This window comes from Micropterus salmoides, unplaced genomic scaffold (assembly GCF_014851395.1).
Source record: "Micropterus salmoides isolate LMB-PRFRI ecotype aquatic unplaced genomic scaffold, ASM1485139v1 Ms_hic_scaffold_14, whole genome shotgun sequence".
Classification (NCBI taxonomy): Eukaryota; Metazoa; Chordata; class Actinopteri; order Centrarchiformes; family Centrarchidae; genus Micropterus; species Micropterus salmoides.
In genome coordinates this window covers 28,655,803-28,682,498 of record NW_024040485.1, presented here as the reverse complement: position 1 = coordinate 28,682,498, position 26,696 = coordinate 28,655,803, and the positions used below count along the sequence as shown (strand labels likewise).

Below are 26,696 nucleotides of genomic sequence, written 5' to 3'. Positions count from 1 at the left end.
GACTAACTATAATTAGTCCAGAGTGCATATAGTACATTTTTGTTTAATTTTAGTTATTCAGATCCAAACATGGACTTATTGTATAACAGTTTTACATATTTGCAGATAATTATACACAGAAAATCCTTTTATGTTTTTCAGACATTTATTGGAAAGCTGACATTGCACAGATTTGCTTCTGCTTTAGACCTTTCCTGCTGGCTTAACAGGCCCTTCAGCTGCTGCAAACAGAAATAAGACATTGGTAACAAAACATGATCATCAAAACATGCAATTATGCACTTAATAATAAACCATACTGGAAGAAGGAATAAAGGATCTGTAATATGTTTGTGAATGCCCATTGACAGTTTGCTGCAGTAGTAAACATTCACAGCTGTCTCCTTTCAGCAGAAACTACAGCTTCTGTTGCAAATAAATACAAGATAAACACATTCTGGTTGAGAACTAACACATTTGGAAAGCACAAAATCAGTCCACAGTAGATTTGTTTGTGTTCCCATTCCTGTAATCCCACTGCTGCACAATAATATGAATGCTTACACTGAGCTGACAGCTTGTTGAGAATAGGCTGAAGAGTGTCCTCTATGTCTTTCTTTTGGGCTACGAAATCTGAGACTGATGAGTTTTTGACACTCTGAATCCAGTCTGACTTGGCGGAGCAGGCGCGCGTACAGATGTTCTGTGCAGAAATGTACAGAAGAAACGGGAGAGACGCACTTGAAGCATGTAGTGAAGCTGGATTATATTCTTTGCAGATGTTATCGTAGCGTGACTGAGAAAACTTACCTTTTCCTCCTTTGAGAGTTTCCTCTCTGGGTCCGAGATGAGGTCTTTAGCAAAGGCGACGTATGATATCAAGTCCTGTTTAGCGTCTGCTCAGAGATGAACACACATACAGGTTGATGAACAGTGATACATCAGAGGTTAACGAAGACAACGCCACACCATCAGCTACACACACCTGCCAGGACGAGACAGTCAGCACAGTCTGTCTTAGAGTACCTCTTTGCCAGGTCTACAGGCCTCTCCCCTCTGAAGGTCTTGGCCTGTATATCAGCTCCCAATTCAAGCAGAGTCCTCACTGTCTCCAGGTGGCCCCAACAAGCAGCAAGGTGCAGCGAGGAATACCCTGGGAACAAAGAGTAAACTAAGGTCATTTGGATTTATTAGTCTACTAGTAGATAGATAATAGTGTCCGCTTTCACACTTAATTTCTTCAAGGTTTTGTAATTATTTAGTATTTAGTGAATTCCAGCCAGAGGAAGTATTAAGATGCTTCATTTAAGTAAAAGTATGAACACCACACTGTAAAAAGAATCTGTAACAAGAATTAAAAATGTTACTTAAGTAAATGTATATAAATATAAGCAGGAAAATGTATTTCAATTATCAAAAGGAAAAGTACTCAATGCAGATAAAAAGTTCCCCGTGACTGCTATATTAGATTATTATTCCTCGTGCATCTATGTAAAAGCAGGACTTTTCTGCTGTAGTTGTGGAGGTGGAGCTCATCTTGAATTTATTTGTATCAGACTGCAATTACAAATTTTTTTCATTATGAATTCATCTGCTGATTATTTTCTCCACAAATTGATTGATTGTTTGTATAATTCTGAAAATAGTGAGAAATTCCCTCACAATTAAGAATTAACCCAGAGTGATGCCTTCATAATGCTTTGTTTCCTCCCACAAACAATCCAAACCTCAACATTATTAACAAACATTCAAATAATTCAAATTATTAAAAGGAAAACCAGCAAATCTTCACATGTGTGAAGCTGAATCCATTAAATGTTTTTACATTTAAAATAAAATAAATGAACAATAAAAAGTATAATCGTATTAGCTGTAGGCTACTTGTATAAAATAGTTAAAAGGTAGTTTAATTTATAACAAAAAAATCATCTTTTATAAACTCTCTTCATATGTTTTTGTGTGTAAAAAGTTTAATTTGTAAAGTAATTAAAGCTATTAGATAAATAGTGAAGGTAAAAGTACAATATTTCCCTGTGGATGTGGTGGAGTAGAAGTAATAATAATAATAATCTTTATTTGTAGAGCACTTTTCAAAAACAAGTTGCAAGTGCTTTAACAAGTGTAAAGACAATAATAATATAACAATAATAATAATAATAATACCCAAGAGACAATAATACAAAAACAATACAAGATAAACATTGAAAAGACTAAAATACAGATAAATATAAAGTAGAAAGTGGCATGAAAAAAAAATACTGGTAAGTCACCTCAAATTTACTTAGTTAGCCTACAGTCCACCACTTATTCCAACATATCTTTAGGCTGCTGTAAGCCATTTCTTTCCCTTTATTGCCCCACTTTTAACTTAATTATGCTCCTTAAAACATTTCGTTCATGTAAGCCTACCCACTTGCTCAACAAACCAGTGTGCTGTACTCACCCCTGACAGTCTGCTCGTCCACGCGGGCTCCGTGTGCGACCAGTTCTCGTGCCATGTCGCTCCTCCCCAACATGCAGGCGGTCAACATGGCGTTCCTCCCGACCTCGTCCCTCATGCCGAACAAATCATCTCCCTGCGAGTCCTCCGTGTCACCGTCGCGTTTAAAATGCTCCCGAATGGTTTCCAAGTCCCCAGACACCACACATGTAAAGATTTCTTTCTGTACCGAAGCCATTTTTCGTTGTTGCACGCACTCCTTCCAGCGCAGACAGGTGTGTACTGTTTCCATGGTTACAACGTCACCTGCTGAGCCGGTGTTGTGCCGAGTTCTGTCTGTCTGCCTGAGAATTGCATGCACCTCGCGAGTGATAAAGCAAATCTCGGCAGGCTGCAAAATGTGTTCTGCAGGATTATGCATCCACCTCTTTAGGTCCTTTTCAGACACTTTGCTGTGCTCACTGATCAAACGCGGTTATCACCACATATATTTACTGAATCTCAAGGAATGGTACTTCTTCTAAGTTTATTAAAATATTAAAGACTCTAAACCATCATAAAATATATACTTCGAATCATTTATCACCATTGATGAAACCCACAAAGAATGGTATGGCGTTTAAAAGCAGTATTTGGAGGTGCATGCAATCCAGGTGACCCGGAAGGAAGAGTAAACATTTTAAAATAAAAGCCAAGCTTGTAGAACGGTCAGACCTGTAACATTATGCAGCACTAACGTTATACCAGGGTGACGTTAGATGAAAATAAATAAATCAATAAACATGGACCGAGAGAAATGCGTTAGAAACAGTAGGATTACATGCACTATAATATTGTGCAGTTATTCATGAAAACAGCAAGAGTCACGTTTTTTGAGCGCATTGTTTGGTGCAGTACAGTTTGTAGGCTAATATAGGTTAACCTAAGAAATTATTGTGCGTGCAGAGTTGTTACTGTCAGCTCTATATTTTTAATATTAAAGTCATATAGTCATAATGAACAAAGCTGTTCCCCCTTTCTACCAGCAGGTGGCAGTATTTCAATGAAGGCCTGTACTGTGTCTTTGTTAAACGTTTTGAATCCAGATTACTGATATACATGGATTTATTGTTGGTCATTTCATTTGTTTTTGTGATATTTATTTTTTATTTGCAGCTTAGTTATCATCTTCATCATTCACCTTCAGCCCAGAGTTAAACCTGCATGCCCTTCTGTTCTAACCTGCTTCTAACACTGCTGTCAGCTTCTCAGCAGCTCTGACAACAAACTCACACTAGAAATGTCCTAATGTAGGCCATCTGGCCAAAAGAAGGATTTACCAGTGCGCTATGTACTGTGTGAATCTTTCTTTTCCATACACATTCCAGTGTGTATAACATATAACACTCCCATTGTGTCATGCAAGTGAAGAGAATCCATACAAGTCTTTCCATACAACATTTATTCAACATATATTGCACATACATGCTTTCAAAGGCAACATTATAACAACATTTACAGTAGGTTTTAGTCTTCACTCACCCACTATGCTTGTAAATCATTTAAGGGCATATGGGAGTGAAAGAGTTGACATCATCCTTACCCACTAAAACAGTGCCACAATTACAAGGCGTGGTTACCATAAATCATGATGTAAATATCTGAAAGTGACCCTGCACAGACTCACATCCTCCAAGTATTGGTGAAAATCTGTGAGGTGTTGAGATGAGTACCAGGGAGACAAACTAAATGACTCAACTTCGCTTTTATTTTACTATATATAGGTACGAACAGAGTAAGCTCTGCCTTTCCCTGGTGGTTCATCAAACAGAATTAAACCCAAGAAAGGCAGTGAAAGATTCTTTTTTACTCAATGGTCTCCAGGTTTCACATATAAGTAGGCCTAATAATAATAGTATAACTAATTTGGAGGCTGCATGAACAGGCTGCATTAAAAATATTTAATCTTACTTAATCTGAGTAACATAATACTTTATATTTCACTGACAAATTAAATGTCTCAAAATTGCATAAATAGAAAAGTATACAACTCCACAGATTTGTTTAGGAAAAGTTTTGTTTTGACCTTTTTATATACAATCTATGGTTTTGACACAGAAGAGACAGCAGTAGATTGTTGAAGTTGAGAGTTTTTAACAGTTATAGTGCCATAGAAAGAGGAGCTGGAAGGCAGGTGAAGTTCTGCAAATCCTTCAAACTCAGTGATTAGCTTCCTGAGGTAGCAGTGCAGCCTTCTCTTTGATATAAACACAAGTCAAAAGGTCAGAAACTTGCTGCCTGTTGGCATCACAGAAGGTGGTAGAGTGACCTGTGCTGGTTGAGCTCCCACATAGCAAGAAGGCCTATAAATATGTTACGAAACTAAAATATGAATGAAATAATAGAAACTTAAATAAATAGGCTATCTGCTGTCCTAAGCTACATATAACATTACATAACTTGTCTTAATCTGAAGTTACAGGTCACCAATGGCTGTTAGGGAGAACTAAACATTTGTCAGAGTTATTATTATATTAGTTTTTATTTTTATTTCAGTTAACTAAAGTTTTTTTTTTTCACACCCAGAGTTAGTTTAGTTTTACTAAAAAAAAGTTATTTTAGTTTTATTAAAAACGTCATTTTATTTTGCTTGCTAATCACACAGTAGATGGGCTACTTTTATTTTGAAGGTTTTATAATAGATCAGACCACGTGGCTTCCGTTTATGATCTATAACGAAAAACGAATTGACTGAAGTTCACAGACCCTCTTTATTATTTATTTAAAAACGAATAACGATAAAATGAACCGTAAAAAAAACGGAAAATTCGTTTTTTGATTCTGACACCAAAAACGGTTATTTTGTTTTTCGTTTTGAAACAAAAAACAGATAAAAGGTATTTTAGTTTTTGAATTACAAACGAATTACGGATTATCCACAGATACCCGGACCGTACATGGACCCGGTCGCCACGCAGGTCAGGGGTATTTTATATAGTCACGGTCAGCAAAAATGAGTTTTCTGATGCGACTTTGTAGTTTGGTCGTCAGTGCGTTATGTTTGCCCCTTCATCTGATGGAAGCGGTAGGCCTGTATCAAATATACAAACGTTTCTTACCATTTTGTGTATACCGCACTTCTGTAATGTACAACAAAAAATGCACGACAGGAAAAAGGAGCTGTTTCGCAGCCTCACGGAGTTCAACAAGCCTGGCAGCGGGCGGCTGACAATTTTGGAGATTGGCTGCGGCACCGGCACAAATTTTCAGTTTTATCCGCCTGGCAGCAAGGTGATCTGCACTGACCCGAACCCCCACTTTCAGAAATATCTGAAGAAGAGCATGGGCGAGAATGACCACCTCACGTACGACAGATTTGTGGGGGCGTCGGGGGAGGACATGGGGTCAGTGCCGGACGAGTCGGTAGACGCTGTTGTCTGCACCCTGGTGCTCTGCTCTGTCAACAACATACCGCAAACTCTGCGAGAGGCCCACCGCATACTCAGACCAGTAAGTCATCTGTGGCTCCCGAAAAACCATTGGGTCAAAATAGGTATATTCCCAGTAGGCTGCAGCCATAGCCTGTATTTGATTAAGGCTCTACTGTTCAAATAATGCTGCGCTGCGGTTCAACTTCTGGATTAATGATCCACCAGTGGAAACAATCCCTAAACAAACAACAAGCAAATAAGTGTGTTTTTTTTTGGTATTGGGTGATATATTTCATTTTGTATGTTTTTATGTGGGCGATAGAATTTACTGATAATGAAATAAAATTGAAAATGCTAAATAAACCTTGTGTGCTTGTGTAGGTTAGAGAGGCGTCTGCTGTGTAGTACACATGTTGATGTAAAACATGCAAAGCAGAGAAATGATCTCCCGCAGATGCACCACCTAAGTACTAATTATTTCATCTTTAGGTTGTTGCCACTGGATTCCCCATTGACTTTTATTAATAATCCTTCACTGCTGCTACCTTTGTCCTGAGATGATGCCAGTGTGTTTTCATAATTCATGTTGATGTGCCAATCAGTATTCTCAGACTTTCACTCCATAATATCAACTTGCATCTGATATTCAACTTGCACGTTTTTGTACGTGACAGTTTCTACCAGTAGACCTCAAAGTAGGCCACACACAAGTAGGCTATGGGAACCCCTTTCTGCAAGAGAGTTAAATAAACAACATGTATTAACAGGTGGAATGGATACATTTATTCCATTTGCATACTATGTTATGCTGCTACACATAACCAATCTTTGCTTTGCAGGGAGGAGCCTTCTTCTTCATCGAGCATGTTATGGCTGACCCCTCCACCTGGGCCTACTTCTTCCAGCATGTTCTCCAGCCTGCGTGGTACTACTTGGGCGATGGGTGCATGCTCACCCGGGAAACGTGGAAGCATCTGGAGGCGGCTGGATTCTCTGAACTCAAACTGAGACATGTTGAAGCGCCGCTCATCTTCTTGATCAAACCACACATCATAGGCTACGCTGTGAAATGAAATTCTGTATGGTTAGCTTCGTAGCAGCGAGCTTGCCTCATGACTATAGGGTGTGAATATGCCAAGTACTAAATGCCTGTCCTCTCCCATGTGACATGATCGATCACCAGTGACTTTGATACTAATTTTATTTTTGTATTGAAAACTAATCCTAATTTAGAATTTTTCACTTAAGTAAAAAAAAAAAAAAAAAAAATCTCCAAGTAGCTTGTTGATACATCAATCAATATAATGCTACCATAGGAAATTTCAGTGTTTATCTGCTTGGTACTTTTGGATTTTTTGGGTACCTTTTATGCCATGATAGTTGTGTCACAAAGTACTTATTTTTGCTGTGATTAAGCTGATTGTGTTTGTGATTAAAGAGTTTAATCCTGTTGCACGGTTTGTTTGTTTATTTTCCTATTGAGATGACTGAGTTGTTCTGACTTGTGTTTATATGTGTCTGTGCAGGGTTTGAGGACTGATGATAGTAGCAACGCTGGTCCCAGTCACCTACCATCATTCAAATAAGTGCTGGACTGTCAGGACAAAGCAGAACACCACTCCTTCCTCCAGCACAATAAAAGGGCCCTGTTGTCACTTTCGGATATTTACATCATGATTTATGGTAACAACGCCTTTAAATTGTGGCTCTGCTTTTGTGCATAAGGATGATGTCAACTTATGTCTTTTTATACACATTTATATCATATACAGTAGGCTATAGTATGAACAACAGTACAGTGACGCAGGGCTCTGCAGTGCAACTCTTTCACTCCCATATGCCCTTAAATGATTTACAAGCATAGTGGGTGAGTGAAGACTAAAACCTACTGTAAATGTTGTTATAATGTTAATGTTATATTATACTAATAGGCATTTATACTAGTTCCTCCTCCAGGTTGTGGTAGAGCCTTTGCAGTGGACAGATGTAGATTTGTAGAGGGCCACCAGGATGCCCTGACACCGCACACTGCTGCCACCTAAACACAAGTCCCACACATAAAACACCACACAATAAGGCTAAGTTGAAGGCACACCACCTGTAACAGAGTCTCATAAAAAGAATCCACATTTAATACCAGGACACAAAAATCAGCAGTTGATCAGGCAGGCAAAACAGCAGTGGCTATAACCCTCGACTAATGCAGTAAATCATCCACCCAGGTCTGACTCCACCTCATTCAAAGACCTGACTTTTAAGGCAACTCAGAGTATCAACCTCCACGGCCGTCTCCGTGGTGAACTCTAGAAAAAATAGGCCATGCAGTCTACAGGGTCTTGGCGACAGGTGGCTTAAAAGGCCTGTAATAAAAGCAATTTAAAAAGTGTTCACAAAAGCTAAAACAGTTATGCATCAGCCTTTAGGCATACCTTCCTAACTTGCTCCCTAGCCACACTGCAACACAATGCACAAAGAAAGATCCTGAGTGCTCCCTGAATATCAACTCTTCCTAAAGAGGCACTTGTCTCCAGTTGTGTGCCCGCTAATGGAAAGGTGGAGCTTCCAATGCACAAAATAAGAATACAAAATGAGACTTTTAAATGCTTTAGAAGCAGTTCTTTTCTTTTAAAGTTGAAAGCCTCATGTATTAGGTTACATGTGAGATGTTGTCTGTAAAGAGGGTGCAGCTGATTGGTACTAAAGGTGGGTGACCCGGGTAAAGTGGACAGATTGGAGCTGTGTACAGTTCACCCATGTATTTCAATATCCTTATGCACAAAAGCCGAGCCACAATTACAAGGTGTGGTTTACCATATTTTGTGATCTAAAAATCCGAAAGGGACAACAGGGCCCTTTTCTGGTGCTTGAGGAAGGAGTGGTGTTCTGCTTTGTCCTAACAGTCCAGCACTTACTCGAGAGAGTGTGGTGATAGTGACTGGGACCAGCCTTGCTACTATCATCAGTCCTCAAACCCCGCACAGGCTCACAATGAAGACTGGACCCTGATCCTTCTCACAAGAGGCGTTACAATAACTATCACATTAGAAAGTAAACTCAGTTGCGCGTGTTTTTATTCCCCTGCAGCAAAGTCGCAGACATCAGCCCAAGGATCGGTATGTGATGTCACGTCACACAGAAGCGCTTCTGCCGGCTGCACATACAGGTCTGTGTGTGGCGGTGGTGTCACTTACTGATCCTTCAGAAAAGCTTGGGAAAATGGTTAACTTTTGTGTTGTTCCACTACTGAAACACTGACTGACAGGGAACAGACTGCACAACAAGTTAAACAAAATGAAAAGTATGTACAAATAAATACAAACACACACACACACACACACACACACACACACTAGATGACAATGCCATGGTGCCATGCAGAGTAAAGGAAAAAGAAGATATTTAATGGAATAAATAAATAGAGACAGACACATAATCAACAGAAATCAATCTGCCAGAAAAAAGCGGGGCAATCCAAATTTAAAAACTGATCTGGCAAATAAACATCAATAAATACTCCAGAACAAAAACTAACAATTAAGTCATATATCCATTTACACAACATAAAAAATGTTGTTTAAGCCCACAGGGTATCTGCAAAACTGTATTTTGCATGAAGCATGTTTCTGTGTGCTGATTTCACCTGTGTAACTAATATGTTTCCTAATATTGTTGAATGTCTTTTCCTATTTGTTCTGGACCAGTGTTCACCAGGAAAAAATCTTTTTTTGTTGGAGGAAAAGGAAAAGCCTAACAATAGTGACACTTGGCTTGCTTTGGTGTTGCAGTACACGTAGGGATCACTACAATGCACAAACTATTCATTCATAAAATAATCTCAAATATAATGCAGTCATAAATATATTCTATCCCAGAGTTCAAACATTAAGAATTTAATTATCTCAGTATCTGTGGATATAAATCCTTCTTTGATCCATTCCTGTCAAATCTTGACAGTGTCCCTGTGACTACCGTACAGTGTCATATTCCCATATGTTTTTATTTATTGTAAATGTAAATATTTGTTTATATCTTCTTTGTGTGTGTAGCATGATTTGGCTACAACTTGCAATTCACTGTGCAACCCTGTGTTGTAAAATCACAAATACGTGACTTGGATTCCTTCATGTGTTTCACAATCTCTAGTCCTCTCTATTCCTGTTGTTTACACATTGTTTGTACTGTAAATCTTCTGTTTAGTGACGAGTATAAGACCAAGAAACACTAACAAGAGATCAGCATTCATTTGTACAAATTAAACAGAAATATAATTTATAAATTAGTTTTAAACTGCAAGAGATAAAGAATTGAGGTGATCAGTGTTGCCTTATGTTAGAAGTCATTAGACAGTGTACGGTGGACAGTGTGGTCCAGCCCTGGCATGCCATGGTGGATCTGATGGTGGTGCATATGATGCTGGCTGGTGGTGGGACCATCATTCATCATCATATCATCCTCCTCCTCCGCCCTGTACCCCCCTGCCGCGTCCTGAGAATAGCTATGCTTCATCACCAGAATGCTCCTTCGACTTGCTGGTGTAGTGTGGTGGGAGAGGCGTGGAGACTGCTGGCTCGCCATCACTGGTGGCAACGCTGGCGGCGCAAGAACCCCCCCGTCTGCTGCAATGGTAGCATCCCTCATGCTCAGATTGCTGCGGCTACCATGGATGCTGCCATGCAAGCTCTCCTGACCGCAGTGGTGGTCGCGGATGCATTTGGAGGAGCAGCGGAGCTTGTGGAACTTCTCGAAGTCCTCAGCCAGGGCGGCGTCAGTCAGGTCACCGGATGGGGTGCGTCGCAGAGTGCAGAGCTCATAGTGAGGAGGCTCAAAACCAGGATGGAGGAGGGCAGGGTCAAAGTCATCTCTGTGGGTAAGTAAAGGGAGGAAGAGACACACAAAAACATCAACACACAGAATAAAGATACAGTAAATGTTCAGAAAAGCCCCCCAAAGCTCATAGTATTGCTCAAAGTGATTTTAAACCTTAACCAACCAGACACTGAGAAATATGTACATATCCTCTCAGTGTAAATATATTCACGTAAAGTATTTATTGTGCATTTTTATGAATGTGCAATTTGAGCCTGCATGCCTGTAATTCGTGCACTTATTCACTTTTTCACAAAACAAATGAGAATTTCCCTGTGCACTGGAATTATTCCAGTTTTCTAACTTTTTTTACTGACATTTAAATATGGGAATCCTGATTAGGGTTGGAGTTAAACAGCCAAAATTCTGCTTGTCGAAACAGTATGTTTTCCAACCCCTTTACAATCATTGTTTGTCACTGCTCTGTGAGATTTTTCTGACTCAAAATTGTGCTTTAAAATGGCATTAATTCTACTCAATCATTTACCCAATGTCAACTAAATTAATTTGGCCTTTACAGTGTTACGCTGACAACTGTGGCCTACTGCAGATGGAAAGGAAGTTGATGAGAAAACTAAAACAAAGAGGCTAAAAGAGGCTATTACAAACTACACTAAACAAAATTACACTGAACAAAATTATAAACGCAACATTTATTTTTTTGCCCCCATTCATCATGAGCTGAACTCAAATCTGTAAAAATCTGTGTTAGTGAGCACTTCTCCTTTGCAGAGATAATCCATCACACTCACAGTTGTGGCACATTTTCGAGTGGCCTTTTATTGTGGCCAGCCTAAGGCCTTTTATTGTGGCCAGCCTAAGGCCTTTTATTGTGGCCAGCCTAAGGCACACCTGTGAGGTGGATGGATTATCTTGGCAAAGGAAAAGTTCTCACTAACACAGATTTTGACAGATTTGTGAATAATATTCGAGAGAAATAGGCCTTTTGTGTACATAGAGAAAGTCTTAGAACTTTGAGTTCAGCTCATGAATGGGGGCAAAAAAAAGTATTGCGTTGATAATTTTGTTCAGTATAGTTGGTCACTCCAAGCGACTTTCACATTACACGTGATCCTCGATTAGTGCGGCATGTAATTCACCCAACTGTCTTGAGTACCTTGCCAAAAATGTTTAATTTTGAAATGAGAAAATGTTTGCGAATTTTATCATGTTATGGTTCGTTTGTTTTTCCCTTTTGTCTCCCTCACCTGCGGATGATGTATTTCTTGCGAGGCTGTTTGATCTGGATGATGACAGAGATGATAAGCAGAATGATAACCAGGCCACAGGTTACACCAATGATAGTGAGGTTAGTGTGATCCAGCGTGTCCAGGATACTGGCTTTCCTCTTCTCTAGTTAGGGAGATAACATGGCAAAGAATGAGTCTATGTTCATCCACAGCCAATAGATGGCTTCTCAGCCTTTGTGTCAGGGTACCTTTGCAGTGATTCTCGTCCCATGGGTAAACACAGTTCTGGATACCGTTGCAGACTAGGGTGTTGTTGATGCACATGTTGCTATGGCAAAAGAAAGTGTCTCCTTCACACGGAGCTGAAAAAACAAAACAAAAAAGGGAGTCATGCAGCTGGTGTACCCAGTAGACTGAAAACAACCACATTTCAAACAGTGACAACCCAGACTTAAAGGGTTAAGGCTTAAATAGTCTCATTTCTGTTTACCTCACTGTCATTGTTAATATTACCACCAGATGGGCCAAAGTAATAACTTTTCTAATGAATGTGAATTTACAGCAGCATTGATTTAGTTTATGTATTAAGGGCAACAATTTGAAAACAAAATGTAGTATCACTTAACATATTATGGAGAACATGTTAGTGAACTGCCAAGTTTGCATATCCAGGAGAAACAGAGCAACATGAGCATTCACTTGGGAGTCATTTTGATATCTGCCGAATGGGAAGTCCAAGAGTCATTATGCATTTAGCTCTGCTTTGGTCATGTCCAGAGGGAAATAATAAATAATGACTCTTTAGCTGCTAAATGCTCCTCTATGTTCACCAGCTTGTTGTTACCTCTGTCATTTGGTGCTGCTCAGGTGACGTAGGCTACGCACTGCAGGCCTTAATGCTCAATTCCCAATTTCTTTTCCCAGATCCGATTCTAATTTTCACGAGAGAGTCCCGTATTTCATTGTTCTCTCCCGAATAATGACAAGTGTTCACAACCTTCTGGCTGTTTAATAATAGCTTTTTGTGGAGCTTTTTCCTTCACCGCCGCGCTGTCTTCAGCAGAAATGTGACAACAGCTGCTCTAGAGTGACATCAAAGTTGCATCAATTCCGACCTGAGTGGCGCGAGTCAGGTCGCATTTAAAAAGATCCAATCTGTATCGGATTTGGACCACATGTGGAAGTGGCCCAATTCCGAACTGGAAAAGATCAGATTCCATGTGACTTGGCCTGTTCACACTGGCATAAAAAGATCAAATCTGAGTCACATATGGGCAAAAAAATCAGATTTGGGTCACATTGGCCTGCAGTCTGAACTTTAGAGGTCCTACAACCTCCAAATACGACTCATCTGAGCGTATCCTAAAATAGCGCCCCTACCGGTGGCATTTGTACATGTCTTCCAAAACGGCAATTGGTTGAAGATACTGGAAGATGTTTCGTCCCTCATCCAAAGGACTTCTTCAGTTCTCTTCTTCAGTAATGGGTAAAAAGCAGCTGACTTACTATCCTTCTACCCAACTCACAACCATCGGAGTACAACTAAATGGACACATGTAATTTATTTTACCGGACCCTCTTGGGCCTCAGACCCACCTGCCATAGTCTCAACACATCCTGTGGGAAACACTGATTAAAAATCACATTTTGACAATTTAATTTATGCAATGGTAAAAAAAAAAAAGGCAAACATTTGAATGTACTTGACAAACCTCTTCACATCACAATTAGACATTTGATCCATTGATAAAACAAAGATTCACAAACAGAGATTCACTCACGTTCATGGAAGGTTGTGAAGAGGATCTTGAATCTGCTCTTCCTGCTCCCCTCGTCTGCCCACAGTCTCACCACGCCTACAGAGGACGCCAGCATGACATCGTTGGCCACCGTGGAGCAGAATTTATTCTTCAGGTGCTCGACCGAACTGCTGCCGTCGTAGATGGCAACAAAGTTACGTTTGCACTCATTGGAGTTGTGCATCTCATATTCTAGAAAACGCATGTAGATCTGTGGGTAAAAAGTTGAGTACAATCAAGAAAAGGTGCAGTGAATGTTTGATGACATTTACTCCTCCACAATTATTTCCTTCTATTGCTTTTTAAAGAGACAGACCACATTTTAGTGAAGAAAGATGTAAACACCAAACTGATGCTATTTAAATCATTAGCTTTTTTTGGCTTATGCTAACATTCAGTTATGTAATGTAATTAAGTTGCTCTACATTCACTCAAGTTCTTGTAACATACAGTACATATTTTAGTTACTTGTACATTACATAACTTATTAGATTTTGTGCTACTTTATACTTCTACTCCACTACACTGCAGAGGAAAATATTGTACTTTTAAGTTCATAACATATGATGCAATGTTATAGAAAAACTACCAAACAGTATAAAAAGCTGTCAAAGTAAACTCCACCTTCACAACACTGAAGTGCTTCTTACATGTTATTCTGTCACTAGTAATATTCCAGTAGTATGTGAATAACAATATAACTAATAATAATCTTAATTTTAAGAGACCAATTTTTACTTTTCATACATAAAAGAACATTTTGCCTCCAAAACTTATGTACTGCATTAAACACACTGACTGAAATGTTAACTGAATTGCCTTAGTGAGTTCAAAAAACTGGATATCCGATAATTTCCTTCAGTTAAACTCAGATAAAACAGAGATCCTCATCATTGGCCCCAAGCATTTGACAAAACATATTATGCCGTTCACAGATTGCCTTGGTTTATCAGATCAAATCAAGCCAGTGGCGAGGAATCTTGGTGTCGGGTTTGACAGTGATTTATGTTTAGAGCATCACACCACAAAGCTGGTGCAATCTTGTTTTTATTATCTTAGAAACATTTCTAAAAATCCGACCTTTTTTAATTTTTAAAGATACTGAGACCATTTTACACGCTTTTATTTCTTCACGTTTGGACTATTGTAACAGTCTCTTTTCCTGCCTGAATCGAAAATCTATTGATCGGCTACAGTATGTTCAGAATTCAGCTGTCAGGCTTTTAACTAGAACCAAGAAACTTGAGCATATCACTCCTGTTTTGGCCTCGTTACATTGGCTCCCAGTATGTTTTAGAATTGATTTTAAGATTTTACTGATTACATTTAAGGCTTTGCATGGTCTCGCCCCTTGCTATACTACTAGTACCCTATATCCTCAAGTAAGGGGCTTTTAGTGGTCCCAGAGACCCGGCTGAAACTGAGAGGGGACAGAGCCTTTGCAGTTAGGGCACTGAGGGTCTGGAACAATCTACCTGAGGAAATTAGGTCAGCTGAATCAGTAAACTCTTTTAAATCCCTTGTTATAACATACTTTTATCAAAGAGCATTCCCTGATTTTACCTGATTTTGTTTGAAGTATATTTTAGTGACTTTTGTTTTTTGTATTGTTTTATATATGTTTTTATGTTATAATTTCTTCATGTTAAGCAACGTTTGGTTTTAAAAGTGCTCTATAAATAAATATTATTATTATTATTACTTTTACTTGAGTAAAATGTCAGTACTTGAGCGTTTTAGCTAAACATTAGCATTACCTGTCAATGAAAATTAGAACTGAATGGGTAATCAAACTTTTTATGAAACAGTAGCCACAGTAGGAAAAATGTAGGTACACACAATGTATGTTAAAGATATAGCGTTGGGTCTACTCTCTCTACAAGCAAACGAGCAGTGGCAGGAAACCCCCCCTGAAGTTTTTGTTCTTTGTTAAAAAGTTGAACATTTGTGTAAAATTGTGAAAATAGACTTGCTTGCATGCCATAGTAGGTTTTGGTGTAACTTCCTGAAAATTACATTCATTTCATACGCAAATAAGTGCAAACTGCAAGTGACAAACAGCTACATGTAACACCACCACCGGTTTGACATATACAGACCCTAGCTCTTGGTGGAGCCTTGATGTACCACCTGCAGTCTACAGCCTCGGTCTGCAGCGCCCGGCCCTCTCCGGCTATCTGTGTGGATTCTACAAAGCCTTCTGGACCGCTCAGCTCAAACTCACAAACTGTGGATAACAACAGGTTTCTGTTAAAGTAATACTAGATTTGGTGGTAGATACCTAGTATTTGACTAACTGTAAAAATGTAGTAACAGTTTGGGCCGTATTATCCCTTCAACAAAAATGAGGGCTCAGACATAAAATAAATATAGGTAATCATTTGTATGAACAAATATGTGATTCAGTTAGCAGTATTACATTTAAACAAAGCTCCTGACCTGTAGCAGGTCTAATATTATGTTGTGACATAAAATCACAAGTTGAATACTCACATGGCAGAGCCGGCAGTTCCCCGAGGTCTTTGAACTCAGGATCTAAAAGCAGAACATAATATTGTTAGAAACTAATAAATCTTTGTAACATGTACTCAAGCCTTTCCACAATTAGGGGCCACATTTCAAAATGGGCTGCAAGACAAAGTCCCACATTAACACAAATTCCAACACTACATACATCAACCCCACAAAATACAATTCATGTTGTTAACAGAGATGAGCTTCAAATATGTTCTTTTTAAAATTGATTTTAACCTGGATATTTATAAGTGGATGTTGTTGTAGATCCTGTAATTGTCGATGTTTAGTATTTTTTAATCAGTGTGCTTGCACTTTTATCACTTTCAGTGGCAGAAGCTGGTCATTTCAGCCATTTATCATCACTTTTAGCGATCGACTTTGACTTCTCTGCTCACTTGCAAGCTAGTTTTCACCAACCACCACCTCCCCTTTATTAAGACGAGTGTGTGCCCTTTCACAGACCCTCATTTAACATTTGCTTTTTTATTAAGCACAACCACAATCTTTATTGTGACTGGACACTAAAAATACAACAAAATCAGCCTGACACAAATGTATAACCTTATCTGTTATCTTATTTTTCTACTAAATGCACACACCTGGTCATCAAATAATAATTTCTATTTTAGTACTTCCTAGTACTAGTACACATGATTGAGAATCACATATGTAGATACTACACAATCCATCTGATCCACTTGCTGAGTTGGTTGGACAGTTTTGCGCAGATTGGTAAACTCATCTAAACCTCATCTGAAGCAATTGAAACGTGTGCATGCAATATTCACTGCAACAAATGTGGTCTAGGAAAAGGTTAGAGATTCAAAAAAAATGTATTACAAAGGGGAAAAAAAACTTAATACCACAAAATAACAATGACAATATTAAAGACATATTTCAAAACACAACACAGCTGGTCAAGGTTTCCATAATCTATGTGCTAGAACATTGCTCTGCCCTCATTTAAACTCTCCTGAAACCCCGATGCCCTTCACCAAAGAAAAAAAACACACACTTAGCATTAGACAGGGAAGAGAAATTGTGTTCTAAACCTTTGTGCTGATGAATCAACGTGCTAGGTGGATTATAAATCCTGATATATCAGCTTAGTTCGGGAGAGATTAGGCTCCACCAGCAGCGACGACGTGGTGATAAAAACATCATTTCTTTTCAAACTTCTCCTGGAAGTACCAGGTTCAATATTAACCACGTACAGGAAAAATGTGTTTTAAAGGACGCAGTGTGGAGTGGAGAGTAAGGATTTATTAAATGCAGTTTATTTTAAAACCATAGTTTCTCTCAAAATATTTGTATCGTTGATCGTTGTTGTGATGTAAGATGTGCAGGTGATGGTTGAGGCTCAAATAAACAAGGACTGTTATTAATCCTCTCATGTTTCCCACCCCTGCTTCATGTCTGCTTTAGACATGTCCAGATTATTCAGATTCATTCCTCTGTGTGTGTGTGCGTGTGTGTGTTGCAATGCTGCATTTCCAGAGGCTTTATACCTAATATGAGAAAAGAAAATGTAAATATGAGATGAAGGCAAGATTTAGAATGTTTTATGTAAAACCTCTCATAATATTATTCAGTTTGAAAATGTTTGGTACACACAAGAACACTGACTATTAATACAACATATAAATTTACTTAACTACCATGGAATCAAATAACATAATTGATATGATATTTCACTATTGGATGTTTAATTTTCCACTTTTCCACTGATATGTCTAAAGATCTTAAATCTCCAGAATTTCTGAGAATGCACTTTGATAAAGGATGAGACTGAATTATGTATATTGACTAGGCCTATGTATGGCAATTAATTTAAACTCCCAATAACAGTTTACTTGGGGACAAGCTATTAAAATTGTTAAGACCTTATATATTATTATGTTATTGCCGTTATGTGGCTAAACAGTTTCCTATTTACACACCCAGCAGATATTAGCAACATTAGCCTTAGAATTTGTCTACCTGATGAATGTAAGCCAACTCCTGAGAAAATAAGGAGCAAAGTTAATCGGGGGACATCAGATAAGGATGAGGCACAGCTTCAGCAGATATATGATTACATTACTAAAGCAACAATGAGGCTGCATACATGAATAACAGGTATTAAAGATACCCTGTGGTCCCCTTTATTGGCACTGTGGAACAATTAATTAGTGAGTGGGTCCCTGTTTTGTTTGCCCAAAGCATGCACACTGAATGTAAACTTAATCTTTGTTTGTTTTTAAGAAAACTCCATGGGGCACCTTTAAGTTTGTTAAATAACTTGCACACACACATAAAAGTCAGCATTATGTATTACTGTGGTTGCAGAATGTGTCTGCAATGTTCCACTGCCCTGCTAACCAGCCTACATTAAATGCATTTTGCTATAATTTGCAGAGCCCCAAATTACCTAAAAGGTGATTTTCTTTTATCTTGCATGCACAACATATTAACTTACGCTGACAACGTATTATCTTGTGCACACACTTGTGTGAGTAGTTTTTCTGTACAGTGTTAAACCCCAAAATGTGCTCATGGTCTTTCACAGTGCTCACAACTACATAAAGAAATCCATAAAAAGTAAAATTATAAATCCTCCTTATATGGCTATAACATGCTTAAATACAAAAGGCATCAAAGTGAAAGTGAATTTAGTATGCATTTACCCTTTTTAAAAATTGCACTTTTTTTTAAATGTGTCTAAGCACGAATGCATGTGGGTAAATTAATTCTCCCCTGCCACCGGTGATGAGTGGAGTAAGACAGGAGATTAGCATTTGGCACGGGAGACTCATTACATTTGATGTAAACAGACAGAAAACAGCTTAATGAAAAGTAATGAAATAAGGGAAAGGGATGGTTCATGTTTTGGGGACAGGCGCTTGTCCAAGTGGTTCTGTTTCTGAAAATGTATACAATTACGTATGCTTAGTAAGTTGTTAACACTTGGTGTTGGTAAGGTACTGTAAAATGTTGTGAAATAATACAGAAACTGTGCAAGAAAAAAAGCACTGGGCCCCGACACAAACAACCTCAGCCCCCAAGCAACTTAAAAACTAGAGTGCGTGGGAAGGACTCACAGGACTGTAGTCTAAAATTGGGACATCCTTTGCAAAATCAAAATGTAATGTACAGAGTCTTAATCATGTTTTAAGAAAGAAAGAAAGAAAGATGGCTGAAGGACAGAGGGATGCAGATTAATCTTTGCCCCTCGTCAGTGTAGGTGGCCTATAAAATCTGCTGTTAATAAAGCCTCTGCCTCGGACTCCCTTAAGCTGCTACTGCGGCTCAGCGCTGACAAGCTGTATTCCCCTGAAGACAAGCTTTCATTAACTGTGTGTGTGCGTGTAACTGAGGGAACAAGTGTCTGTGTGTGTGTGTGTGTGTGTGTGTTTATATATATGTGTGTGTTTGAATAAATGCTCCCCTTCCCTTGTCAGCTGCAGCTGGTGTGCCTGCACTACAAATGGAAATGAGAGTATATATTCCCTGCAGCGTACAGTATTAAAGTTGCAATATGAAACTTCTTGACATGTCATGCAAAATAAAAAACAGCTTATATGGTACACTGCCCCACGTCTTTTAATACAATTTAAATATTACAGGGTTTTTCTGTAGTATTGGTCTTATTCAAGTGCATATAACACTGTGGATAATGTGTGTTTTAATTGGTCGTTTTGGCTACCCTAATGGGGCAAAGACAGAGAGGGAGAGACTGTGTAAAAACGGTAGCCAGTTTTGGCATGTGGCAGCCAACAATGTTAAACTCACAGCAGGGTGGTGGATTGGGAAAGTGCCAAGGAAAGGAGTCGAAGGCTTAGAGCCGTAGTAATACTCTAAATATCATCGCCCCCCCCCCAGCCAGCCAGAGCTGCAGCTGGGATGATACAAGAACAACAATATAGCAGAAGTATTTCCATGCTTTTGCCACACTCCCAAAAGGAAGTGACACCTCTTTTGCTTCCTAAATGCTGTTTACTTCAGTGAAAAAAAGCAAAGCTGGCATAAGGGGTGTCTCCTTTATGGCAGTAGTGCGGGGTCTCTGTTTAAAATGGCTATAGAGCGACGTACGGTCAAGTCGAGTCAACAAAACATCAGACTTTTACATAAGACAGTTGTTTGTTTCCTGTTTTTTTTTAAAGCATGACAGTCATTTCTTAACCTTAACCAAGTGTTTATTATTGCAATTATGATGACAAGGCTCCCATAACTTTAACAAGAGTAATTTAAACCCAAATCCTGATCTTTCCCGGAACCTAACCAAGTCGTGTTTGTGCCTTAAACTAACCAAACCTTAACCAAAGCATCGTCACATCATAAAACAGATTTATTTTTAAAACAAGTGAGTGTTGTTTGAAGTGGCAACAAATTCAACACTCCTTATTCTGAATCAAACCAGTTCCTGACACGCCTGCTTTTTTTTCAGCGATTCAAATAAAAGTTAATTATTATTTATTATTCATTTTTACCTCTGCCAAGAAGGCTATGTTTTGGGTGCCATGAAAACATAGGACTGACACCGGTGTCTAGGGCAAAATGAAAGTTGTAATTAAATGGTGTGCCGCAACTAAACATAAAACAGCTGCCTCAAACATCACTGTAGAAACAAATGCAGCAGGTAAATTGACAAACATAGCCAGACACATCAATGACATAACTAAATAGATTTGGTTGTTGTTTTTTCAGGTTTATCCTTTAATTTGTTTCCTGTCTGTAGTGGTTGCGCTTGCAGATTTGCATATCACAAAAAACTGGACTATTGGCCTTAGCGGAGGTCTGCGCCCTCTAAGTGCCCTTCTAGTTTAAAATAAATGAATTAGGAGTAAATGAAATGGCAGTTCAGACTGATTATCAGGCCACCTAGCCACTGGAATTTTGATGCAAATTTCACAAAATCAGAACAGATTCTGAAACCGAATTACTGATTATGATTTTGAAAAATGCTTTTCAGATGGATCTTTACATTCCTTCATGAATTTGTTCCTCCATAATTATGATTATGTGACAATAGAACAAATTGGACACACTACTTTCCTTTCTCTTGCACTTAACAGCTCTGGCTAGGTTTGGGTAAGGTTAAGTTATGATAAAGCTTTGGTTTAGAGTGAAAGAAGCACTAATTGTTTTCTCCCATTAGGTGCTGGGCAGGTAGCGCACAGTGGGTTTTTTGCATGTTGATGCTGGAAGCAAGGTTGCAAAACTTAAACAATGGAGGAGGGAAGGGTGAGTGCAGAATCAGGTGATAATTCTTAGGGTCATATCATGCATTTTTAATATATAAATATTGATTAGTGCAGCTTATATGATATGCAGCCCGCTCATTCAGATTTACTCACCTTGTGTGAAGTTATACCGGGCAGCGAAACCAATGGCCTCCAGTTCACTATCAGCCACAAACTTGATGTAGAGGTATCTCCCACTGGAGCGGACATATGCTGGGATTTCCTGCCCACAGTAGCGACCGATGATGGGCGAGAAACCAAAGGGCCCATCACGGACCTCGATGTGGTCAAACTTACACTCCCAGGATGGCTCTATGGAATACTTCTCATCAAAGAATAAGTCGACGCACTGTCGGGGAGAGGCTGGAGCAGGAAGAGAGGTTAAGAGAAGGTGAGATTAAGGAGGGCTGGAAAGTCAGTGAGAGGCTAAAAAGAAAGAAGATGAACGCCTCACCTTCTATGATGTAGACACATTCCTTCTCAGGTGGGTATTTCTCAGGGTAGTTGGGTGAGGTGAAATACCCTCCTTCAGGCTCCTTAACCCAGGTCCCACACTCCCCAGCTGGCGTCACACCTGAGTTGTTCTTCACTGGAAACGCAGGTAGACAGTGCACAAACAGATAGACAGACAGATTAAAGTGTTTAGCTCACCACATGTTGGACAGCTGATTTTATTTATCATCTCTTCCTCTTATATGTCTGAAAATGCAATTTAGAATATATAAAGTGTATACTGGTTGTTGTATGGACTGTACTTTATGTCATATTAGAGACAGTAAATATAACTTTCTGTACATTTAAGTTGAGTTTGTTTAATCATGTTGCTGTGCTTGTCAGCATCAAAAAGCTAAATCAATTTCCTAATTTTTACTGTGGAAGATTACACACATAATCAATCCAGCCATTACTCATTTTGACACTTTAAATCACAAAGAGGAAAGATTATTATTTTTTATCATCTAGTAATGTACTTCCAAGTTGAAAGATGATGAATCGGCTGTCGTTCTACCCAATCTCGTTTTCTGGCTTTGTTAGAATATACCAAACTTGCCGATTAGTTAGAGTTTGATCTTACTAGATTGGATAACAGTACTTTGGATTAGACAAAGTGCAGTGATCTCACTCACACTAGGCATAGTTCTGAGCTAGGACTGCAACTAATGATTCATTTTTATTATTTTGTTTTAAGTCGATTAGTCTATAAAATGACATGGTGACATCTCTAATGATGCAGCCTACTTTGTCTGACATTGTTGAGTAATAACTGATTTAATTGCTCACGAATGAACTGGTCAGAGTAACGGATTAATCAACTCTAATCTGAACCACATTCATCTTTGTTTTCATAGTAAGCAATGCAACACACTGATTTATATGAACCACAATGAACACCGGAAGTCATGGTTAAAAGTGAAGAATGAAGGGTGACTCAGGATGTGATATGATACCTTGAGCTTTTGTTTTGGTGGCAGAGGTGCCTGACAGCTCAGGTGAGATGAGGCTTGCTGCTAAAGCTGAGAGAAGAGCAGAGGTGAAACATTATGATGTTTTTTGCAACTTGTCATCAGATGGTGATAATTGGCCTAAACAAAAAAAAAAAGAAAAGAAACAAAGCTGGAATAAATACCAGAAGGGAGAAACTAACAATATAGTCTACAGCATTATAAACCAGGGTGGTTATGATTTTTCAATAAGTGTGATGTGTCTACCGATTATGAAATATAAATACAGCTGTAAACTTACCGATGTGAAGCAGAAGTTTGTGCACCATTTCTGTTCCCTGGGGTGCTCTGTCTGATGAAATATTGCCATTAAATTGTCCTGACTACAACACGGACGTCTATGCTCACGTCCCGTTATTGGGGGGTGGGGTGGGGGGAATATTCTTCAGCCCATCAGTTCCTCACAAAATGCGCCAAATCCGATAGCAAAGTTCGACATTTTCGCTCCTCTCTTTCCGTGTGTCTCCGCAAGAGCTCAAAGGATTAGGCTCCCGTCCGCCACAAACCTTCACAATTTTTGCTCCACCTTTAGGCTGCATTAATCCTCTCACAAGATATACGGCCATTGACAAAGCTGCGCCCGTGTAAAGCGGCCAAGGCAACTGACAACTGCCTGTGCGTGCGTGCGTGCGTGCGTGCGCCCGCGGATCATTAGTCCCTATTCACCCCTCAACACAGCACTATTATCAAAGATACAATTTTTCAAAATCCAATATTTTCGAAATGCTATTTAATTTATTTTAATTTATTTTTAGATGATTGTTAAAGTTTTAAGTAGCCTAAATCAAGAATGCATTAATCATGGACTGAATAAAAGATTTTAATCTCCTTGGACTGAATGTACAGTGGTTGTGCTTCAGTGGTGTAAAAAAACTTAGGCAACTAAATTGTTACCGAAGATTCTTTACTTTCTTACTTCAGGTACAGTATGTGCAATGAGAAAACTTCTGTTTTGAATTGGTGCCACATTAATAAAACTGAACTGAATGCATCGTTACTGGCAACAAATAGGAGGCAGCATTTCACCTCCTTTCTCCTCCTCATCCTCCCCTCAGTCAGGCTACTCTTTCTGCTCTTCTTTTCTAATCACAGAGTTTATCATTATAATAACCTCATAAAAGCTTGACTCACTATTGCAGCTCAAGGCACAGGTGGTATTACTACATGGGGTGGGCCAGGGCCAGCTGGTTAGCATGCTAACTTCAGTAGATATACATACATACATCTTCAACATGATATCAGAGCTATTATGTCTTTAAATTTTGTTTATGTAAGTTAATTTTTTTATGTTTTAAAATGTATTTCTGGCCAAATCTTACACATTGTATCTTTAAGTAAAAGTAGCAATAGGCTACAATGTAAAGGAAGAAGACCAGCACTACAGGGGATGAGGAGAAAAAGTCAAATGCAACAACATTGTGATCCCATAAGTGTCTGGAGTTTCACATCCCTGTGTTTTTAAACCCAAGAACACAGTGAGACAGATCCTGGTCCACCCTAAAGACCGCACACCCAAAAACAAGAAAAACAATGGAGTGTATGTGGTCCAATGCACAGACCTGTATATTGGGGAAACTAAAGCCTAGTTCACACTACACGATTTTTAGCTCGATTTGCCACTTGGCGAGCTCGAGCTTTGATCGGGGGTAAATCAGCGGTTGATTGGCGGTCGCCAGTCGTTGTGTGTGAACTACTCAATGACGCATTTCTGACACATCGCTGACGTCTGCCAGATATCTAGCATGCCAAATATTTGGCAGAGTTGACTGGCCGACTCCTCAGGTCAAGAGTCAGCAGTTTATTTACATCTGAAGGACAGAGGACGTTTGAGGACCACCAAGTGCACATTTTAGACGGAGAGGATGGATGGTTTGAAAGAGGTGTCAAAGAAGCCATCTATACCCCGGTTGAGAAGCTGTGGCTAAACAGGGGAGGGGGTCTACGCCACCACTTATCCCCCACTTACAATGCTGTCCTTTCATCACTTCCAAGGAAACTGACCAAGCATTTCCTCTTGGCCTCACGTGAAGATGCCAACGATGGTCGTTCAGACGCGGCCACGGGTGGTTCTAACGACCATAACAACTGTCGTACCACAGCCAGGAGCACTAACAAACCAGCAGGATCGATGATCCTGGCAAACGGTCCCACAGAGACTGAGTTTTCCTACTGGTCATTTCAGAACTGAAGAAGTTTCTTGGATGAGGGACGAAACATCTTCTAGTGTCTTCAACCAAGTCCAGTTGCCCTTGACTTTGAGCGTCTTTGGCTAACTATGACCTGGATGACAGAACCTTCACAGACATCCTGTATTCAAAAGATCACCGTAAATTTATCTGCAAAATGTTGCCTCATTACCCTGTGGATGGGGTGGAAGGATGGACTTTCACCCAGGAGACATCTGTTTAAGTCCTGTGTGCAAACCAAAAAGAGACTTACTTTATGGCTCAAATGTAACATTTAAAGGTTCAGTGTGTACATTTTAGTGGCATCTAGTGGTGAGGATTGCAAATCGCAACCAGTGGTTCACGGCGCGTTCACGTGCTCCTCGAGTAGTGAAGTCGTTCTTCTGACTTCAGTGTGCGTTCATGTGCTCTTAAGTCTGAATGTGGAATCAACATGGACGCTGCTACAAAGATGTGTTGGATAAACATAATCAGAGTATATAAACAACCCGCAGACATCTAGTTCACTCTACATGGACAGCAAACTAACCGTTATAACCATATTACAAATGACATGTTTGCAAAATATATATAGGCCTATACAATACGTGATTTTGAAAGATTATGATTATTCCGACACCACATCGATGCACCATCACTCAAAGCCAGCAGGAGAAGCTTCAGTGTCCAACACGCTCTGTCGGCTCTTGTGCTAATTAATACGTGTGGGCCTCCATTTGTCCACATTTCTCTTCTTTTCTTACTTCTAATAAACCACCGACTACTACTACTACTAACGTTACTTGTTGTTCTTCTTCTTCATCGTACGTATTCAATGTAGTGATGAAATGCGCTCTGTAGCTACTATAGAAACATGGCGGCGCAACATGGCGATGTCCATGTAAGAGGACCCGTGGTGTGTGTAGATAGAAATGGCTCATTCTAAGGTAAGAAAAACATAACAGTTCATTATGTATTAATATATTTATATATTTATGTACACAACATTATCTTCCGTTGTAATACGTCTGCACAACACAAACCCGGAGTAATGTAAATGTAAATATTTGCGACGTTTTCTGTAAATAGTTGGATTATTTTTCTCTAATCCTTTTATTATTTTTATATAACTTACATTCTTTATTCCATATTTATATATTTCTAGGTTTATTTATGTCAACTGTATGTTTGTCCACGAGTAGCACCTTATTCTTCATACCTTATCATCAAAGCAAATTCCTTGTATTTTTGTAAAACACTACCTGGCAATAAAGCATCTTCTGATTCTGAATCATATTACTGTAGCTGGATTAAAGATGATAATGATGATGATATTCACCATGCACGGACCTAAACAGGAATAACACATTCATAATTGTATTTAGCCAAGGTAGCAGTGTGGCTTCAGAGATGACAGTGTCAGTCTGTCAGTTGATCAACCACTTTGGTCTGTACTAAAATATAGCAATAACCTTTAGATGGATTGCTGTGAAATTGCTGTGAAAAGGATGTGTCCTAATGACTGTTGTGATCCCCTGATTTTTTTTGTAGCATCACCAGCAGGTCAAAGTATTCACTTCTCCTGTGAAATAGATCAACTTCCAAC

The 26,696-nt window shown here is 39.1% G+C and overlaps 2 protein-coding genes and 1 pseudogene across 3 annotated transcripts; 1 reads left to right on the top strand and 2 right to left on the bottom strand.

Moving 5' to 3' along the window:
* Positions 1-126: 126 nt before the first annotated feature.
* Positions 127-2,936, bottom strand: ankrd45 (ankyrin repeat domain 45). 2 transcript variants are annotated; one of them, XM_038718871.1, is made up of 5 exons: positions 2,423-2,936; positions 965-1,132; positions 790-875; positions 544-682; positions 127-218 (listed from the first exon to the last, which is right to left on the bottom strand). In XM_038718871.1, exons 1-5 carry the CDS (start codon positions 2,838-2,840, stop codon positions 184-186), a joined length of 846 nt encoding a protein of 281 aa, XP_038574799.1. In that variant the 5' UTR covers positions 2,841-2,936; the 3' UTR covers positions 127-183. The 2 variants fall into 2 exon arrangements, with proteins under 2 accessions (XP_038574799.1, XP_038574798.1); XM_038718870.1 differs by having other exon boundaries at positions 127-221; positions 2,423-2,928.
* A 1,984-nt stretch (positions 2,937-4,920) lies between these two features.
* Positions 4,921-7,284, top strand: LOC119902581 (annotated as a pseudogene).
* A 1,925-nt stretch (positions 7,285-9,209) lies between these two features.
* Positions 9,210-25,867, bottom strand: LOC119902578 (neuropilin and tolloid-like protein 1). Its single transcript, XM_038718868.1, has 10 exons — positions 23,167-25,867; positions 22,872-22,937; positions 21,878-22,012; positions 21,538-21,786; positions 16,178-16,219; positions 15,784-15,911; positions 13,667-13,895; positions 12,134-12,247; positions 11,904-12,048; positions 9,210-10,690 (listed from the first exon to the last, which is right to left on the bottom strand). The coding sequence occupies exons 1-10, from the start codon at positions 23,192-23,194 to the stop codon at positions 10,159-10,161; spliced, it is 1,668 nt and encodes a 555-aa protein (XP_038574796.1). The 5' UTR covers positions 23,195-25,867; the 3' UTR covers positions 9,210-10,158.
* Positions 25,868-26,696: the final 829 nt, after the last annotated feature.

Coding starts and splice junctions, on each gene's coding strand:
- LOC119902578 (XM_038718868.1), bottom strand. CDS start 23,194: ATGGTGCACAAACTTCTGCTTCACATCG. Junction 22,013..22,871: donor CACCAAAACAAAAGCTCAAG/GTATCATATCAC, acceptor CTGCGTTTCCAG/TGAAGAACAACTCAGGTGTG. Junction 21,787..21,877: donor ATGTGTCTACATCATAGAAG/GTGAGGCGTTCA, acceptor TTCCTGCTCCAG/CCTCTCCCCGACAGTGCGTC.
- ankrd45 (XM_038718870.1), bottom strand. CDS start 2,840: ATGCATAATCCTGCAGAACACATTTTGCAGCCTGCCGAGATTTGCTTT. Junction 683..789: donor AACTCTCAAAGGAGGAAAAG/GTAAGTTTTCTC, acceptor ATTTCTGCACAG/AACATCTGTACGCGCGCCTG. Junction 222..543: donor CAACAAGCTGTCAGCTCAGT/GTAAGCATTCAT, acceptor TTCTGTTTGCAG/CAGCTGAAGGGCCTGTTAAG.